Raw genomic sequence first — 21,789 nt, 5'->3', positions numbered from 1 at the left:
CGACAACTATTCAAGAATAATTGTTCTATACTCTCCGTTTCCATATGCTTCAGGATTCTTTCGGCCCGAAAGATTTGAATTTATCACTATTATGCATGCTTTTACTTGTATTCTTTTGCTCTTGAAAAATCTTGAAAAGTTGCCAAATCAACTCTTAGCATTCTGTATATGTTTTTGTTCAGCAGCCTTAGACCACATGTTTCACTTTTCAGTTTTTTATTCATTTTTTTTTTTTTTTTCCTGATGACTATTTACTGTTTTTGCTCAAGTTATTTTCTTTTTGGAATTATACTGAGTAAATTTACACCCAAACTCCTCACACCCAAGCTTACATACAAACACAAAAACCACCCGTGAACTCAGTGAGCAGGAGACCACAGGAATTGTTTATCACTGCAGATCAGAGTGACTAATCAGAAGCAGGCTGCCTCTTCTTGAACCTGTGCAAGGTCGAAATTTTTCCTCATCCCACACTGAGATTTCTACGTGCCATGGCATGACCTGCTACACCCCCCACCACTCCACCCCCGGTACCACAGTAACCCCGGTCCTGTCTCCAAGTCCAAAGGGACATTGTGATGTTCCTTTACATTAGCAAGGTAACGACCTTCCGTGCTGCGGGATCGCAAAATGCAGGATATTGTTTCATTTGCGAAAAATGCTAGTTCTTTAGTTCCTTTAGTTCTGGTTTGCATATCCCTTACTTAATCTTAATAATTATCAGATCATACTTGTACTTTCCAAAGTTTCTTTTAGCCATAGATTTGTAGTTGTACGTGTTAAAGACAAAAACAATACATGTCATTGAAAAAAAAGCAGTAACAGCCCCCCCCCCAAAAAAAAAAAAAAAAATTAAAAGAAAGAAATAAATAAATATAAATAAAAAAACAGCAGTGTGATGGTTGGTTTTTTGCCAAAATACCATTAAATGTTATGGGCACATCAAGGCCCACAGAGCATGTTGGTCAGCACAGTGGGAGTATGACATCTTACACTGTGCAGGGCCTCATTCTGGACCATGCACACAGCTTCAAAAGAACTTAACCGTCAGGAAAAACAGTCTGCTGGCTTAAACCACACGGTAAAAGCACAAATCACAACTAGATAAATGTTAAGCTTACTTGTGATTGTGCAGACTACAACATTCTCAGTATAATAGGTAGTCATGCAACATTTCTTTGATAAAAACAACAACAAGCCGATCACAATATGAAGGCCAAAGGCTGTTAACAGAGAAAACAGCATGACATCTATATAACTAATGACGCATAGCCTAAGCAAAGTGATAGAAGTGATGGAGCTCTGTTACCCATGAGGGATGTTTCAAAGCCTCCCGAACGCTTGTCAGTGCAGTTTATTACTTCCTTGAAGTATCTGTAAAAGAGGAACTATTGAGCAAAAGAAAACTGTTTTAGAGCTCGTGGTGTAAATCTCTTTTAATGCCGCTGATCCCTGTGTTAGTACCGCTTCCAGAAACCGCTTGCTGTTTCTCCTTCCCCACGGTTCCCTCATTACAGACCATCTAGGAGAAATGGCTACCTCTTCACTTCTCCTTCTCAAATATTGCAAACTATAAGCGGTTTTCTGGGTCATAACTGCAGGGGTTGTGTCTGCCAAGAGTCTGTCACTTGTATTTAGGTTTACCCCCTTTTATTTCTATGGGTGTTGTTAAGAGAGGCCATGTCACAAAGCAAAGTTGTAATATAGTGAGGCATGCAGTTGTAGTATCTTGATATGGATATTTGCGATACCACAAAAATCCATCAGTGGATTTTGATGGCTACTGGATGATGAATCAGCTTTCTCAAAGACTCCTCACTTGGCTCAAGAAATAAACATTCTTTTTCTGTGTATTTTCTACAAACATGACACAAACATGAGTCATGACGCTCTCCTCCATTTCTTTCACAGGTTAGGTTAGTTCCTGGTGGGATGTTTTTGTGTGGAGAGGCCACTTCTCTTTCTTATCTTCCTGTCATCTCTGTGGGATGGCAAGGCATGACTCCTTTCCTGGCTCCAGAGCAACAGGCTTCTCTTGGACACCAAACCGCGGTTCCACACTCTGCGCTCTCTTTGAGAGACTGGGTGTTTTGGGGTGTGTCAGTACTTATTATTTCCAGAATGTGTGAAATCAGGGTGAAGCGGTATATTCAAATACATTTTTATGGGTTGCTTTTCTCCTCATAAGTTCTGCAGCTGTGCGGGCAATGCCAATTAAGGCGAGCAGACAGAAAAATCGAGAATCATATCGACCATTAAATCGGCTTATGGCTTTGACAGCCTACTGAGAGCTGGTTTTGTAAAACGTATCTAACGGAAATTGTTATTCGATTGAATGGCATCGACAGAAAATGCATGCGACCCCTCATATATCACAATTCTAAGGACTTGCTCGTATCTGCACACATACATACATGTTATATTTCTACCACGTAAAGTGCACTGATATGACCCCTAACACATTTTTGCGACAGTTACGATGAGGTGGCCCCTTAAAGACATAATTACTTAAATATGCAAATATATGTGGTTATTTTGGCATTAGAGTATTTGAAAAGGCCAGGACATTGGACATTATTCATTCCTGTGGTGAAGCCCAAACCTATAATAAATCATGAATGGCAGCATGAGTTCAAATAGTCCTAAACATAGACATATTTGTGGGCAAAAAGAAAAACAAAGGCTGAGTGCTGAGACACTCGGCCAACAATCAGCTTGCAGAGTGTTAATAGGAATTATGGTTAATGCACTTATGATATTCATTGCAAAGGTCAGCAATATTTTGACACTGTCTTTGAAGAGGCCAAGAGCTTGGCCAGGGAGCCTTCACTAAAATGTTGTAAAGAAAAAAAAAGGAAGAAAAGAAAAGAAATAAATAAATAATACAATAAAATGAAAAAGTCTGCAGGATTGAACATTCTGAACTCTCAAAAGATATAGAAAGCAATCTTTTGTTTTTTGTTTTTTTTTCTTCTCCGTCAGACAGAGCAAGACTGTAAGTACTGCAGTAATTTTTAGAACATGTTAGTCATAAGAAGATGCTGATGCCAAAAACTGTGCTCTGACCCCACCGACCTTGCATCTGCAGCCTGGCTTCTGGTTAGTGTAAGCGCCATCCAGCTGAAAGTTTCATGTGTATATGTAATTTTTCCAAGGAGAGATGGACCAATTAATCTGATTATAGTTGCAAATCCTCTGACATCTGTAGCCTCTCTGTTGCCATGTGCAATGCAGATGTGTGTCTGTGTGTGTCAACTCCTATTTACCTGGGTGTGTATAAAAGATTGGGATGCATACACAGAGTGAAGATATGGCTCCATGTTCCCGGTGATTTATGAAAGACTGCGAGTGACGCTTTACACATATTCATCAAATAAATGGGCCTGGATCCTTACAGAAATAATAGTTGCAACAGAGATGTAACTGTATACAAAAACACACTACGGGTGAGTGGTGGTTCATCAGAAGTCAAAAAGCGACTGTTAAAAATGCTTGAAATGAAATACTTTGTAAAATAGTAACCTGTCTGTCAAGGATTTTGCAGTCTGTTTGAAAACAAAACATGCGAGCACTTAAGGGTTTTAAACAACCCCTTTTCATTGGCATGGCTTTGAATATGCCCATTCTGAGGGTGATCCTTTACATTTTCAAGCCAAAGATCTGAGTCAGTCACAGCCTTGTGTTTCAGTCGGACCGCGTGTTTGTGTCACGTACTGCAGCCATACGATGAAGGGTGGGAGGAAGTGGAATGAGGAGCTGACAGAAAGGGCCTGATACTGCACTTCCACCACAGGCCAATCCCCAGCTAACCCATGTGCTGACAGCCAGGATGTAGCACTCATCCACAGGCCACAACCCAGGCTCCGGGGCTGAAGAAAGGAGCACGAGGAGAGCGAGGAGAGGGCTCGTCGGGCGATGATACAGCGGGAGAATGGGGGGTTGGGGGTGGGTAGCTGGTGATTTGGGGGGCAGGCACCACTTTCCTGCCTCCAGAGGAGTAACTAGGAGGCAAATTCACAGACTGTGTTGCCTGCCAACAGAATGTCCAACGTCTGGCCAAGGGACAGACCCACAACACACACTCGAGGGGGGCAAAACAAACACATGTGAGCCAGCTCACACAGGAATGTAAAACCCACGATTAATTGCAAAGACAATTCACTGCACCAACTCTCAAAGTGGCATTCCCCCCCAAAACTTTTGGTCTATTTTATAAAGGTTGGAGGGTGTAACTGTTGATCACTCTCATGAAACATTACTGTCTTCTTGTATTTTCAATTTCTGTGTGCTAATACTAACATTAGAAATCCAGTGAAACATTTATCAAGCAAGCAAGAGCCTTAGGCGGTTTCAAAACCAAAAGTATTGATATCGCTACAAAACTTCAGTTCTGTATTTTTTTTTGTTTCAAGGCAGATCCTCAAAAGAGACTGGAAGTCAATAAATAATACAGCCCGAGTCTGTGCTGTGCAGAAGCACGGTGGAGTGATGAAGGTTGAGAGGCCACTGGTGACCTCGGCTGCATGCTGCGAAAGGGCTCCACTCAGGGCCAGAGCTGTCTCTCCAGCTGGGATCACAACACAACTTTGGAGCTCTGGTTTCAGAGCTCTACTCTGGCCTGGGGCTGGGATGGCGCACCCCTGAGTGTTTGGGCCTGCAGGGCCAACATGAAGCAGACAAGACACTCGGGGGGTCAGTGGGCCCACTCAGCATACTCACTCTCAGGAGGAGGCAGTGACAAGCAAAGAGACTAAAGACTGATTAAGGCTGCTTTAAAGTACAGCTTTACTTTTTTAAGCGCTGATTTGAAGTTTGCAGAAAGCTTCAGCCAAATTCAGCTATTTATGTAGAATGGGGTTTCCATTGATCGGCTCCCAGCAGCGGATTCTGTGCGCAGATACTGTGCTTTTAGGCAAGTTTGAACCAAACAATTTCATATGCCAAAAGGAGGAAATTTAGATGAATTGAACAAACAACTCAGCCTTCACCTACAGCAACACATTTTTCTTATCAAGGCAACCAAATCTCAATTTCCATCTAGAGAGCACTATGAACTATCACATACGTACAAAAACATTTTGAAAAATCTTTATGTTTTATCCCCATATTCATCCCTTTCAGAGACACCAGATCATTTTGCAGCAGTCAGGAGTCATGGAATTTCCCGAGAAGATGTATTGTAGCGGATTCAAGGGAAATATTAATATCTAGCCAGTAGAGGAAAAGGTAAAGGGGGGAGAGGAGAGAGGATCGGCTGTGTACAGCAGGGGGGCGGGGTACACGGGATCAGTATCATGGCATGGTACCTGATGATAAAATGCCTCCTTTATTTATGTCTTTTTTCCAGTTCCTCAGTGCATTTTAATTTAGATCTCGGGGCCTCTGCGGGAGCTCTCGTACGAGACACTCTCATTGTTGGTTGCCTGGGCGAGGGTCTTAGAGCACGGGATGGGTTCCCATCTGTACCGCACTGTATGTAAAACTCACATGATGACATTGCAGGCGGTTTCTGCTTCGCCTTACTTTGGGTCTCACCAGGCTGTTATCATCTCCGCCTCTCTCCCACAACTCCACTCCCCCATCAGGATCATCCAAATATTTCCTCTCGCTGGTTTTTGAAGCTTCCATGGGTCACGAGACCTCATGCACAAATCATGCTGACTTGTCGTGGGGGGGCTGCTCAGAGAAGACAGGAGTGAAGAAGGCACATAGAAAGCCAATCCGCACTGTTTTCATACACAGTTGTATTTCTTGCGAAAATAGCCATCACCCGTGAGCGGGCTGGTTGTAAAATATGAATTTAGGGAGCTGTAGTTGTAGAAGCTGGTCCTTGGCAGCTGATTTCAGCCATATTCCTCCGCCACGCCGGGCAGAGAGGCAAGAGTAAATTCAAAGAACGTGACAGCCTGCAGGGGTTTAACATGGGGGTTAGCCCCAAATGCTTAGCTCCGTGATAATGTTGATGGATGGATAACCAAATCCATCACATTGCTGGCAATAAAAAATAGATGTTAGTTTATACACAGTGACACCACATGTGATATGTTGCTGAATTATGATCCGCTAAGGAGAGGACCTGAAAAATGCAGCCCCTACTTTTTGAAACACACACTGCGCTTGCAACCGAAAGACGTGAGTTAGCACTACAATGTGCGGGCACCCAATGTGGAATTTTCATGACAGTCTGTGAGAATTTTAGACAAGCCTTAACCACAGACCAGAAAACATTGAGCCAAGATGGACCATCCCTCCCATCTGTACAGCACCCCAGCCCAGGGTGAGCGGAGATGCTGGATAGGAATCTGCAGTGCTGGTTAAAGTAATCACATTGGTCTCACTGCATCTGATCTGCAGTCTAACAGACTTCCAAACAGTTGAATGAGTAAATAAAGTGCCCCAGGGGACTCCCGCCGGAGATGGATTATCGCAGGGGTGCACACACAAAGAAAGTGATGCCCACAAACCAATGTGAGCCTCAGACAAAAGCCAGTGCTGGACCTTGACCAGATAAACTACAAACTTTATTACTCCCATCTTGGGCAAAAAGATTTCACTGAAATATGAATAATCATCAAATGCTGTAATGTAGCAGCTACAAGCTCCAACAGTGATCCGTGTCTTTTAGATAATACATAACCACATACAAACCAATGCAAATGTATACAGCATAGTGAATTATTGTGCGCATGCGCTCATACAAACATTTCAAAATGCTCTACGTGAACTTATGTATGAGCTTCAGTGTGCTTGTGTCGGTGCATGTGCGCTTGAATGCATAGACCACATAAGATGAGTCTCATGCTCACTTGGCTGTGGAGGCCAGGTCTGGAGGGGACTAAGGACCATGGTATTCTGAGCCCCATCCCACCCCAGCCCCATTCTTCCCTCCTTCTAGGTCTGACACGAATAAAAGGATTAGGAGCCCCCGTTTCCGTCGGACCCTCGATTCAATACAAAGCGCCAACCAGCTTAGTGTCACACTTAATGATAAAAGTGCAAATCTCTGTCAGTCACTTTGGGCAGGAATACCGGTATTTGATGGCTAATCTCATTTGATGAAGATTAAAAGGGGTAAGAAGAAAAAGACAAAGAAACATGTTTTGTTGTATCTGTACAAATATCTATATTGCACAGATTCAGACAGCCACACTATGACATGTAGAATCTTAAAATTAAGGGGATAAAACATACTTCTAGAAGTAGAAGAAAAAAAATGACATTCATTGTTACCGCCTTCCTAAATTTCATTAAATGACGGCAAATTGTACTCTTGCTAATTCTCTCTAAAACATAATTATTGTTTTGTGGCTATATTGCTATTTTTCATTTTATATTGTAACGTTTGGGGTTTAGGGGGTTGAAACATTACTATAAATGCCGAGTGAATGCGAGGCAGTGGAAAGAAGCTTTGATTAGAGACAAAGAAAGGAGCGGAGACAAGAAGCAAATGTAGACACACACACACACACCCACACACACACAACTGCACCCACACCCTCACACAACCTGGAGTGTATATCGACAAACACATAGCTTTGCCCATTCCCAAGTAGAGCTAGAATGTGTGACGTGAGTGTGAGAGTAAGCCTTGGGCACACAACAGTCTGAATGCAGCACTTGCCACCATGATGCCAGTCCTCTCTAGCGTATCTGTGAAAAGTCTACGTGTTGGAAAAACATTCCAGAGTGGGATCACATATACACAGTTGGGGCCAGCAGCGACACTGTAAGCCAGCAGCAGAGGCCATGTCTCAATTTCTCATGCACATTCAACCGGGCTGCCTAAAGAAACAAGTACGGGCTATTTCCAAACAAATACGGTTAGGAGCAACAGGAGCAAAGCAAAATCCGAAATGTCACTGGAAATAGTGCAATAGTGCGCGGTATATATTTTTCATATTTGCATCGAATCATTCCACTGTAGCAAAAAAATCCAGATGCTGAAAAAAAAAAAAAAACGAATCCTCCTTCAATACGTAAGCTGGCAAATTAAAATTGAAAGCATTTGCTGAGTGCGGATATTTCTCGGCTGGCTATGTATAGAAGCCTATTAAACTATTTCACAGATTTGACCAAAATCTAATTTGTAAATTGCATTTAATGGTTTGTGGTTGCCTTTGCTTTTGTTATGAAGACTTGTCACGCTGTGAAAATAAGCCTGAAGGCCTGAGGACTTGGAGCCAGCAATGAAAATCACTGCATTGCTGAGCTGAAGGCTTTCTCACCGTCACTGATTAGCATTCCCGATTGACTGACATGTCCCACTGGCTGCCTAACAGCCGGCTTTAGGAGATGAGGTTAAATTGTGGCTACCAACAAATTGCATGCTTCAGTTCCTCTGCACCCCTCTGTTATCATCCAGTGTAATGTGAGCACACCAGGCAGATCCCTCTGCAGATCCTGCTCCTCCCCTGCACTACAGCTCCCTCACACACAGCCACACAGACCTCTTTCTACATCCCCCGCCACCAGCCTGGCCTCTAAAGTGGTGATGGGCATTACCATGGCTGAGCCTCTGTGGCTTTCCATTGCATCCTGCAAAGTGCTTCGTATTGCAACTACTGCCATGCACACAAACACATCGGTATACGTAAGACTTACGGCTAGTATTAAAAAGGTGAATTGACAGTAAATAACACATACATATTGAACCATGTAGCCGGTGCAGCTTTTACAACAGCACTATTCATATCGAGCCAGGTTTATGTAAAACAATATTTTCAGATCAAATATTTATCACTCGACGATGCTGTCTGAATAGATTGGAGAGAATAAAAACATTCAAGATGTAGCTGCTGATGCAAATTAATCCCACCCCAACAGGTCCTTTCAAATGTGAAAAAGTGTTGGACAGGGAATCGTTAGCAAACCATGAGATGACAGATGATGCATCCTAGTATGCTGCTGGGACAGGCCGAGCCATGTTGACATAAAACCCAATACTTCCTTACAGAGGAACAGGGTCAGCTTCAGCTAGCTCCTTGCCGAGCAGTAAAAATCCCAGGAAGCTGAAGCAATATTCTCCGGCTTAGTTGTTCTAACATTAGTTTTGTCTCTTTTATTTATCCGAGAGCAGTGGCTAAATAGACGTATTATCCTTTTTTGGTATATTTAAAAAAAAACAAAGAAACAATTGCTGAAAGTTAGAAAGTCTTTGACAGAGAAACAAATACTCTCAGAAGAGCCTACACAGCTCCTTTGTTGTTTTTCTGAAATAAATTAAGCAATGTTAAGGACAGTCTTTAATTAACTACAAAACTACTGCTCTGGGTTGACAACACAAACTACATCCATTTTTGTTGTTGTTGTTTTTAGTGGGTACGAGTGTTCAAAAATATGCCAGACCACACGGGAGTGTCCTAGAGTGAGTAGAGCACTCACTCACTCACTCACACACACACACACACACACACACACACACACCCTCACACACACACGTACTCGACAAGCTAACACAGAAATTCAGCCGTCAGCATCTACCCAGCGTACTGCTGCAGCGTCACAAGCACAGCTAATTAAAAAACAACAATTTCACAGGAGGGCCCTCCAAACTGTTCTGAAAAGCACCTCTCAGCACACCGGGGGATCGTCCAGCATACATGGGAGCTGAGACAGGTTCTGGGAGCTCTGCTTTTATAGCTTCATCACTGATGTGTTTTTTTTTTTTTTTTTTTTACTCATGCTACCATAACCTGCATTTCGTTTTGCTCGCACCAAATGCATTAAAAAGTTAAATCTTCTTGATTTAGATGTATGACCAAAAAAAAAAAAAACAACACATTTTTCTTGAACATACAATTTTTATGGGTCAGGAAGAAAAAAAAAAAATCATCACGGTTTTACACATCAGCAGGACATGAAAAAGACTGCTTGATGTATAATGCAGTAATGTTTGTAGATGGAGCCCACAGCCGTTTCTAACAAGGCAGTTTATTACAGGGGTGTTGACCAACACTTCGCCCAAGTGAAAGCCTTATTACATGGCCTCTTTCAAGCATCTGCTCGGTAAGAAGAAAGGTCCCTCTGGGGAAAAGATCTCCTTCTTTCTAATGATGTATAATTGATCTCCAAACACTGGGGCACAACAAACTCTCTGGTGGAGGGGTAATTCCACCCTAGTTTTTAAATACCGTGTGTCTCGTTCAAGCTTGTCCCTCCTCTACGGCTACGGCTCCCACATATCTGACAGCTCTGCCTTCATATTATCAAACTCTCTCGGAAATATTCCTACAAGATGCAGCGCTGTACTGTGGACTTCCTCGTCTTCTCCGACGTACTTAATCTCCCACGTTTTTGGATCCAAACTATAGCATAAAAATAAAACGCACCAAAAAAATCTTGTTTTCGTAATATTAAATATTTACATTAAGCTAGAAATAAGCAAGGCGCACTTGCATGACATGAAAAGGTGAAAAGATATGGTATGAAGGGACAATATAATCCTATCTTGTTACAGTGTAATTGCACTATATGGAGCAGGATGGGTTTAACTGTGTTGGTGGGAGTTTTAATAACATGGTACACAATTGTTTTCCCCTGCCTGCACTTACACCTCCACCAAAGGTGTGAAAAAGGACCGCTTGCCAATTCCATGATTTATTGTTGCCAGTGAGAGCTGATTACGGGGCATGAATCAGTTGCCGTAGGAATGTAATTAGGCATGAAGTCCTCTGGATGGCTAGCAGCTCTCTTCACAACCCAAAGCAGTTTGTGGGCTGACAAATGCATCTTAAATGGGTGTCATAAAAGTCAAAAAGGTGCCAATTACATCTTTAAATATCCCATGAATGCAAATGAAATAAAAAAAAAATGGGGGAAAAATGAATACCTCTGCCAGTGTGACAGAGGGACCCTCCAGTTAACTTTCCACCTTAACTTGGGGTGTGGGGTGTGTATGTGTGTGTGTGTGTGTGGGGGGGGAGGGGTGGGGGGTGGAAGGTAATAAGAATTAAAGGATGTGATGAGTAGTAGTGTGTGAGAGTAGGGTAGCAACCAACAGGTTGTCTTGTTTGGTTGGAATCGTAGTACTTGACACAGAAGCACACAATGTTTAGGGTAGCAATTAAATCGGGTAATGCAAAGTTATGAACCAAATATAGTGTTCCGATAGCACATGGGGGGTGAAATGTCACAAGAGAATATTATTTCATAAAAGAGATTCCGGCCTTTATATTTGACTAATCTCTTCATGGTCACAAAACACGAGAAAAGAAATCCCCTCTCCTCGCTGGACTGTCTCAGCCACCTCTGAGCCGTGACGCCATGACTCTGGTATCCCATAGTAACTGCTATGATTTTTCCATTGTTACCCGACGACTACACTCCTGTCACCGAGCTGGATGAATGGCACACATGGCGATGGATGTAACTCTTTGTTGCTTTGCAAGGTATCTAGCAGAGAGCCATAATGTCCCAGTAATCGAAGTAGAATTGTTAAAAAGTCAAGACACAAAAAGCTGAAAATGTAGTGACAAGCATGAAATGCAGTCATGCAATGAGAAACACAGGGCACCCCGGAGCCCTGCCAGGGCCAAACACCAACCCTTAGCATTTTTACAGTCTCTCCTCCGCCTAAATATTTGTCTCTCTTTTATGTGACTATCTCCTGACAACAGTTACCAATGCATCTTCTCTACATAATATCAATTTCGAAGGTTAAAGTGTATTTAACTCCATTCATTTTTTTTTTTTTTTTTTTTTTTTTTTTTAGAAAATGGAACATCGCTTTGTACGTGAAGAATCTGCAATTTTATATTTGATTTAATATCAGCTGTTTTATGGCAGTAAATTCGGTCAAATCAAGAATCCACCTCTCTGCGTTCATTCGTGATCATTCGGTTATAATAAAACTACGTCGAGAAAATGTAAATATTTTATTTTCTTAAACTATATATTTTTTTAATTAGCGTGAGTACGTGCGGATGATTTATGAATATATGTTTAAGTGTGTGCATCCAAATATGTACATTTTTAATTACCTATAAAATAACTGACATTTGTGTGTCGCATATATGCTGAACCGTTCAGTAATTTTCGACCGCCGAATAGTAAAAAAAAAAACAACCCTAAAATATTTAATGGTTTAACAACAGCAAAAAAAAAAAAAAAAAACATTAAAAAATGAAATGAAATGTATATCCTGGGAAGTCGGGCGGTGTAAATCTAGGTGAGTGTAATAAAGGAGTTGAAATGGGATCTTCGTGTCTTTAAATGAAACTGAATGTGAGTCAGTGGACGGAGAAGAAACGATGACACGAGCAGGAAATATAAAATACAAATGTAAAATCCCATACTAAGCCGTCACATTCTCGGGCCCGAGTTAAAACGCCGTTTTTTTTTTCATTTTCTCCTTTTTCGTCTTCGGTTCCTTTACATAAACGCCGATGACACCGGCATAAGCACACCGTGGTTCGGTATGACGACGATTATAAAATATATATTCCAATAAATAACAACGACCGTAAATTCAAGTGTCTCCCGGCGAAGAGTAAGTCGAGCCCGTTTCTCACATTCGCAAGTCACGCCTTATATTACACGCTTTATTTAATTCCGCTTGTTTGTTTGTTTTCATTATTACTATTATTTACTATTTCGCTATTTTTTTTTATTCTCGGCTTTAACTGAATTAACCGAAAAAACACGCGACCAGAGAATAATTTTTAGTTTCTCACGATTGATGAAAAAAAAAGGTTAATAATACAATGATTAAAAGATAATCAAAAAGCTCAATGTAGTTCTGTCTCTACGCTGGAGGAGACGGAGGCCAGAAAGGCCGCTCCAGTATTTCAACCAAAACGGCTGAAGACAGAAAGAGAAGAAGAGAGAATAGAAAATGGACCTGGCTGCACTCCCAAAATAAAATAAAAAGAAAGAGAGAGAGAGAAAAAAAAAGGGATCTCGGGTGCTTCGCTTACTGTTGGTAGTCGTGTTTGCAGTAAAGTTTCCTCTCCCTGAAGTAGCAGCTGGTTGTGAGCGGCTGTTGACACACCACGCACTGCAAACACTCTTCGTGCCACGAGGACTCGTTGACTCTCATCAGGAAGCGGTCGGAGATGGGCCGGTGACATCCTTCACACACGGAAGGGTGGTGGTGACACTCCGGTCCTGCGGCGGCGGCGGCGGCGGCGGGACGCAGAGGGTCAGCGCGTTACCGAACGGAGGCCCGGAACCGCAAACTCGCACCCCAAAATAATTAAACCATGATCACTTTCTGTTTTGTATCATTTTATCTTTTTCTCACAGGGAAGCTTTGTGTGGAAAAAAATAAAATGTTTTATTCTTCTAATTGAAGCCCTACTTTGCATAATGTGCGTAATGCCGGTCTTACCGAGAAGGACTCCCAGCGCGGCTTGTCCCGGCCGCAGCGGATGCTCTTCCATTTTTATGCCGTCCAGCATGATGCACGTCTGGGGCTGTTCTCCCGCCGAGAGCCGCTCCGGTAACACCAGACCTGTTGCAATATCCATAAGAATACCGTCAGACCCGGCTGGGAAGCCCCGCTATGTGTGTGTGTGTGTGAGTGTGTGTGTGTGTGTTTGAGTGTGTGTGTGAAAGTGTGTGTGTGTGTGAGGGAGAGAGAGTGTGTGTGAGAGAGAGAGGGAGAGAGAGAGACTGGGGAGGAGGGGGCGCAGACGTGATCGGGAGAAACCGTTTTTGGGGGTTCCGATCAGCACCCTGCAGCTCGGAGGTGCAGGAAGAAGAAGAAGAAGAGGAAAAAGAAGAAGAGGAGGAGGAGAAGGAGGAGGATGAAGTTGGGAAGGAGGGGGAAGAGGAGGGGGAGAGAATAAAATAAACTTACAGGAGAAGAGGTAGAAAAGTGGCGCTTGCCCCCTCCCTCCCCCCCAAGCTGAGACAGAGAGCAACAAACTCTTCTCGAAGAAATCACCTGTTCTTCTCAGCGCCGAGGAAGCTTCTCTTCTGCCCTTCGCGATGACAGGAGATCTGTGAAGTCTGCTCGGCAAAACGACAATTGTGTCAACTGAGAGGAGGCAAAAAAAAAGAAAAAAAAAAAAAAGTTGACAACAAATCCAGAGACGAGAGAGTGCAGGTGTCCCGGCTGGAAGTCTCCGAGGCGCAGGGACGGTTGGCTGCTTGTGCCTGTCGCTGGAAAAGTCTGAGATCGAGGTTGAAGCGAGTGGATCCTCCCACTCCTGCATGCATGGCTGCACTTTTTTCAATCCCCATTCAGGGCCATTGGGATGCTATTGGAGCAGAGTACAGTGCGCTCCACGCAGGCCAATAAAAACCCACTCCGAGTGTGAGACTGTGGAAAACACCGCACAACAACAACAATAACAATAACAATAACAAATCTCTAAAAAAAAAACAAAAAAAAAAACAACACGAATTTCGGTGAAAATTAATTCACATAAAAATACCAGGATATGGCTTCACTTAAAATATTAGGATAACAGTCACAGCGTGAAAAAGGAAATTTAGGCCGTGATTCATATCTGGTGAACTGCTTATGTGACCGGTGTATGTGTGTTGGAGCATCATATGTTTTTCTTTGCTCTTTTGTGCAGCTTTTGTCTGCAGTGGGAGTTGCTGTGTCCTTTCAGCTGAAGGCACCTGGTGCAGCAGCCCGACATCCATCCATCTCCCGTCCAGGAGCCTCGCAAGTCCAGTGACACCACCGACATCGGCAGCAGAACTCACACATACGAAAAACAATACACGATCATGATGATAAGGAGGAAGATGAAAGTAATTTGGTCGAAAAAACTCGCACAGAATTTAATTGTGACTATTATCATGGCCGTGGATTATCTAACCGGACTTGAATATCATTATTAAATTATAATTTTAAATAAAATAACATCTGTGGAAAATAAATTCATTAATTGCACAAAAACGATCAGCCTTATATGATTATGATTATGGTTGTAATTATGACTGATACTGTGATGATGCTGATAATAATAATAATTATCATTATTATTATTATGATTATTATTATTACTATTATATTTTTTTTTCTTTTTTAAAAGACGACATTTGCAGTGGTGATCGAGGATTATTGAATTGAGAGATCTGATATTGAGTTTCTATATCAAGCTTCATGAGTGGATGCTTCTTATCCACTCCTATGAAAGGGAAAAATAAAAGAGCGCGGTGGGGAGGAGGGGGTGAACATATGGAAATGATTGTTCTGAAATCCTAAGGGGGATATTGAAAGCAGCAAATATTAGCGACAATGAATATGTTTGATCATTTTTGGAACCGAACATTCCTGGTTCGATTCCCGGCTCCTCCCAGTGTGTCAAAGTGTTGTTGAGCAAGACACTGAACCACTAACTGCTCCCCTGGTGCTGGTGGACGGCATACCTACTGCTCATGGTTCATCCATGATGGGTTAATTGCAGAGAACAAATTTTCTCACAGGGATTAATAAAGGATAAATTATTCATAACAATAATAATAATAATAATAATCATTGTTATTATTATTAAATGAACCCGGTATCAATGGTTTATAACAACAACAACAATAATAATAATAATAATAATAATAATATTAATAATAATAATAATAATAATAATTATATCACACCTGACGTTAGCACACTGAAATAATTTCCCGTGGTTTATCGCGAGATTACGGGGATTGCGGAAGCAGAGCACAGGCATGAAGACGGGCCTACAGGGTGATGTGAGGAGTCTACCTTCAGTCCACAGGCCTGGCCGCGTCTTGTCTCCTCTCTCATGACCTGTAGCCCAGTTTGAGAGACAGAGGACAGATTGTTGGCGTTGCCCTCTGCCGGCCACCGAGGGAAGTGCAGAAAACTAGGTAAACGTCTCAAAGTGCTGGCTTTGTATATTATAGTGTGTTACATTGTTATAGTGTGTTATAATGTGTTTACATTACTGATATTTTCGGGTTGATATTTTTCATGAAATAATCAAAACACCATGTTTAAATAGATTCCCTGTAAGTCATGAACCACCACCCCATCATGTCCATCAGCATGTGATCAATTATCCGTCTCTCACTATATTGGATTATCTTAGCATTATGAGCAGAGCATTATCAATACAACATAATCAATATTCTGTGAAGCAACGACACACAGCTACTTCCCTCCCCACTTCCCTTTCCCCCCTTCATTCATTCATTCATTGGTTATCACCCAGGTCACTAGTGTGAATGAAACATCAAACATTCATTCAATAAATCAATCCAGCCATCTTTAGCCGGGGGTGTTTTAATGAGACCCCTGCCCTCCCTTACTTTCTATAAGCCACAGGCAGGTGTGCAATACACACACACACACACACACACACACACACACACACACACCGATGCACCTCAAGTTAAGCAATTTACTTAAGAGTAACCACAAGTGTTGCATCCAGCGGTAAGTTAAGATCCCAGCCTGGTGCGCCACCGCGGACGCAAGAGTGTGCAATCCTGCGGGCGGGATCAGTTTCTGCGTCGCTTTCCGTTGCATTGATACAGTAAGTCCGGTGTGTCTCCGCGTTGAGATGAAATGTGGCCTGCAGGCTTTAGGAAGCTGAAATTATTATATATTGTTGTTGGAATATGCTAGAGCGGAGGACCTGGTGTTTGGGGGGTGAGAATGTTAAAAAAAGTTTTTAGAGTTGTTTTGAAATCTGTGAGGGAAAAGTCGCCCGATTGGAAAACGAAGATCTTGTCAAATTATTAAAGCGGATAACCATTTATTAATGTGTAATATTTAGACAACTGTGATATACTTTTAATGGTTGTGGGTAAAATGCTGTATAGATGATAAGGATAATAATTTTCGTTAAAATATACGAGTGGTTGCTGGAAATGATGTATGAGCTTACAGAAGCATTTAGAAGAGACAAAGGATGGATTTGTTTTTTTTCAAACGGAATTTGGACAGAAGTCAGTATTGTGTACAGACAAAAAGAGAAACAGAAACAAATAGAAACCCCGTTGAACCGTCGAGGATATTCAGAGTGACATGTGTGCGTGTGCAGGAGCTGTATCTGCGTCCTGATCTGGACAGAAGCTTTGCTTCGGCTGCAAAGGGGTATTTTCATTCATCCCTGAAGCACAGGCGCGTTAAAAAAAGAAAATCACGCTGGGAACCTGCAGGGACATTTTTCCTTGGAGAGAAAAACGGCACAAACCCCCAAATCAAAAGCAAGCAACGTTGACACCCAACTTCAATGAAGGGGGTTGTAAAACCACTATTTTTCACTTATTTCTTGTTTTTATTTTTGACTAATTTTGCCTTTATTAATTAGAAAAATCAAAGCGTGAATGAAACGTTGACATTCACACCCACAGTACCTAACTTTAAGATCACATCGTTTGTAATAAACTGTAGCCGCTATGTCATCCGGACGCGTCGTTACCTCGAGGGGTTCGGACGAAGATGCTTTAAATGGATGTTTTGGTTTTATTTTTTACTTTTATTCTCCAAGATTTGCGACGATTCGACTTTTAATCGGATGCATCCCAGCCGAGTCTGGTGCCGTCTGCGCGTTAAAAAAAAGTGTTTCAACGCTGCGGTTTTGAATCGTGTGACGCACAGACTGCGGCGTTTCATCCTCAAAACAAACTGCTGAGAAGTCTGAGGGCCCCCGCGGGGCCCGAGCATCCTCGAATACTAAATCGATTAAGTCGATTTTATGAAAAAAAGCTTGACAGACACTGACACCTTAATATACGGGCGGCATTTTTTTAGCTTGCGTTTTAATTTCGCGCGTAATAATTGGGAGAAGCGGATATTTATCCCATCCTGTCACATATTACTGCTGTTATTCTCCTGGAGCGCACGGCCCTTTCTATCACACTGAGACAGGCAGAGGACTGATACTGCGGCATAATCCCGCTACTCCCCGAGGATTAAGCCCAAGAATAATACAGCACTGTCAACCCAGGGATAGATTTGTTTATGTTATGATTTATTGGATTCAGCCCCCCCCTCCACCCCATCCACTGACAAATTTATCGAGTTCTTGACAGATGGTGTGACGCCACCCCCACCCCATCCCGTGACAGCGGCCGAAAACTATTTACCAGTTTCTTAGCGAGTAAGGGAACATAAATAAAAATAAATAATGGTTATAATAAAAAACACAATGTTTTTGAAACTATAAGTTCTACTTTCATTAAATATCAGAAGTAGTACCAGAACCATTACTTCTGATGGCATTGCACACACCGACTTTTGAAGTTCAATTTATATCCAATTATGTTGAAAACGAAACGGGTCATTTTGAAATTGGATGGATCAGACGAACGAATTCAAAATAATTTTACAATCATGTGTGTGTGTGTGTGCCTCTGTGTTGTGACATTTAAGAAATATATATATCATTCATTTATATTCACAATCTTCGATCAAAATGAGACAATATTATGCTCTTTTTTTTCAATCACACCCGTATTTGGTTGCATCGACAATCAATCAATTGCACATTAATGACATATGATCATAGACAACTATTATTTAAAGGACTAAGAAAGTGGTCCCTATAAATAAAAATGTATTTTATTGACCTTGGAGACTCGGAGTTATAGCATCTCGGTAACGATGAAGACTCTTTTCATATGATGACAGTGATCCCGGATGCAGTGGCCCTCCTGCACCTGGCCCCCAACAGTCTTAACTCGGATTACTTCACAGTTGCATGTTGATGTTATCTGAGACCCCTGACCCGCTATTTGAATTACAACATCCTCCCCTGCTGGGCAAAAGTAAGAAGTACAGCTGCTCTTTCTGCCCCTTCTCACAAAGCTCAAAGATTCTGTCTGTTTATCTATCTATCTATCTATCTATCTATCTATCTATCTATCTATCTATCTATCTATCTATCTATCTATCTATCTATCTATCTATCTATCTATCTATCTATCTATCTATCTATCTATCTATCCATCCATCCATCCATCCATCCATCCATCCATCCATCTATCTGGGAGAGAAGACTTGGGACAGGTGTGAATACGTTACCAGTCCCCTCATATCTATAGCCCCTCCATTGCTCTAAAAAAGCACTAAACCACCGGTTGACATCTATCTACGATCTATGTTTCAACTCCGACCATTTTGTTTATAATATAAACAACTCAATGGGATGCACAATTTAATGTAATTGTATGTGTGTGTGTGTGTGTGTGTGTGTGAGAGAGAGAGAGAGCATTTAAACATTTTTTTAATCAATGATCCATCTGACAAGATGATGGGTTATTGTGAATGTAAACATACATGGGTGCATTTGATGATTCAATTTGGAAAGGAATTTAGAAATGTAGTTTTAAATTAGTATTGGTTCAAGAAGTTCAATTGATACGAAATATATTTTTTCTTAAAAATGATTCACAATTTCTAGTTATGTTTTACTTGAAACTCTGGCACAACAATTTCCTTCGGGGTAAATAAAGTTGTTCTTATTCTTATTCTTATTCTTATTCTTATTCTTATTCTTATTCTTATTCTTATTCTTATTCTTATTCTTATTCTTATTCTTATTCTTATTCTTATTCTTATTCTTATTCTTATTTCTACAAATATATTTATAGCAACATACAAACAGCACAAAAACCACACACACACACACACACACACACACACACACATATAAAAAGTTCTCAAAAAGCAAGGCAATACACTTTGGTTTTAACACTCTTTTGACTTATAACTCCCCAAGAGAAAAACAAACATGAAGATGCATTATTATGCATTTTCTAATACTGTAAAATAGTTGCTGTGATTTGGTATACATTGAATTAATTGTGGCTATTTTTGTATTGTATAAATATATTTGTCATACACATCAGTCATTGCTGTGCTATAAATGCAAAATTATACACTGTTACATATTGAAAGCCAGCAGGATATTTTTCGGTGGATCATTTTGAAAAATTGTTAAAAGGTTGACAAATTTGGCTGGTAATCTACCTCAAATGTAGAATCATAACTCTTAGGACTAATGAAAAAGTGACTTGTCGCTGTGAGACCACCGTTGTTTTTCTTCAAAGCTGTGATGACCAAGCAAGTATTCATGTGAGTGTAAGCTGTTATAACACAGAAGAAATGAACAAAAGTTTAAAAAAGTCTCTAGCGTACACACGACCACTTACATCGGACACTTTCTCCAATTGTTGCATGTCGCATGAGTTTTAACTCTTTTTCTCAAGCGGGGTTTTGGGTATCATCCAAGACAGAGGTGCCCCGTCACAACAGGAAACCTTGCATTTGTTGCCTCGTGCTTGATTCCTTTCATAATAAGCAACTGTGTTTAAGCCTAGGCAAGATTTGTGGCTTGCATGCTGTATAGTGGCTTTGTCTGGGCAACAATAATGTTTCTTCTCACAAGAAAGAAAAATTGAGAGGGGAAAAAATAGACACTGCGGGAGGCCATGAGCATGATTTTAGGAATTGCGCCAGTAACAACAAGAGTAGCTCGCTTCTTGTGTGGTGTTTGGAATTCCGAGTTTGCAGGATAAATTGAATGTGTATGCAGAATTTATGGATTAGGCATTGACAGATATTTTAAAATCCATTCATAGATACATTCCATTTAAAAATAATAAATCAAAAAATAAGCAGGTGTTTCATTGCTGTTTCGGTGCCAAATGATCGTAAGTTTGTCAGTTAGGTGAATCATTTATTATCTAATTTCAGGCAACTCTATATATTATATAATTATTTTAAAGAAATAATTGAATAGGAGTGAATGATGATGGAAAGAATATTAAAAGCAAATATGAAAAATATAAAAAATTTTAAATTAAGACCGTTAGCTTATTTTGTGCAACGCAAAATGTGCACAAGCGGGTCTCTCTTTGCGTTTTCTTTAAAACATGCTGGATATGTTTTCAGTGTCCTCAGTGTGAGTGTATGTGTGTGTGCATGTATGATTGTGAGTGTGTCATTAATAGGCCGCACTTCAGAGAAAAAGGTAGAAATCCACCAGATGTCTTGCAGCTGGTTGGATCTGGTAGTGAAGATTTAGACAGCATCTGTCACAGGCGAACATTTCTAATCTGTCCTGAACATTAGGCAGAGAGCACTAAAATCCCATCACTGGCTGCACGTGTTGCTCCTTTCAAAGGAAGGGGGCTTCAGTTTGGCTCGGAGAAAGTAAAAAAATAAAAATAAATAACCACAATCACATAAGAAAAACGCACCTTTATACAAAACGAGCACCAGCAATTTTTTTTAAACCAAATAGTGCCTCTGCAAAACTCCTTCAAGCGTAAAAAGGGTGATAACTTTTAGAAAACAAAACAATGACTAACTGAAGTTATTAGGGCCATGCGCCTCAGGCGAGAGACTGCAGCTTTGAACTAGAGGTCCAGCGCAGCTTACCGAGGTCAAACACAGAGTAAAACTAACATCATGAAGATCTGCATGGAGGCGGCATTTGGTTTCCCACCTTATTTTTAGTCGTGTTTGTGGGGGATTTTATTTCTACAGTAAAGACCCCGGTCGGGGACGCATCTCTTGTTTCCTGGCGCTTATAGATTATATTGTTAATCCTCAACGGCTGAACATTCGTCGTAGCGAAACAACAGCGGTACAGAGCTCGGGTGTGTTTAGCCAACATAGATGGGGAATGTCTCGAGATGGTTCTCTTCCTGGGTTCATGTGCCTGGTAACTACCAGTCAGTCAACCTCATGGCCCCATGAACTGACCCCGTCCTCCCTCTGAGGTTTGAAAGGAAAAGAAACCCAATTCTCCAAGGAGCGCTCCAACTAACAAGAAAACTGCTGGCCCGAATCTCTCAGAAGTGCTGTGTTTTCCCACTGGACCACTTTCAGCTTAATAAACATCTTAACTAGCT

General features: G+C 41.3%; 1 protein-coding gene across 1 annotated transcript in view; it reads right to left on the bottom strand.

The window, feature by feature from the left end:
- The window catches only part of lmx1bb (LIM homeobox transcription factor 1, beta b), a 40,465-nt gene extending 26,178 nt beyond the window's left edge, over positions 1-14,287 (bottom strand). Inside the window, exons 1-3 of the mRNA XM_086173828.1 lie at positions 13,886-14,287; positions 13,328-13,450; positions 12,915-13,104 (exon numbers count right to left, since the gene is read on the bottom strand). Coding sequence (XP_086029954.1) covers positions 12,915-13,104; positions 13,328-13,450; positions 13,886-14,156 — 584 coding nt within the window. The 5' untranslated portion in view covers positions 14,157-14,287. The remainder of the gene's footprint in view (positions 1-12,914; positions 13,105-13,327; positions 13,451-13,885) is intronic.
- Positions 14,288-21,789: the final 7,502 nt, after the last annotated feature.

The sequence above is a fragment of the Fistularia commersonii genome, chromosome 26, assembly GCF_037954325.1.
Source record: "Fistularia commersonii isolate RoL2024-O1a breed Wild chromosome 26, RoL_Fcom_v1.0, whole genome shotgun sequence".
In the NCBI taxonomy this organism is placed as follows: domain Eukaryota; kingdom Metazoa; phylum Chordata; class Actinopteri; order Syngnathiformes; family Fistulariidae; genus Fistularia; species Fistularia commersonii.
This window is presented reverse-complemented; position numbering and strand designations above follow the sequence as displayed.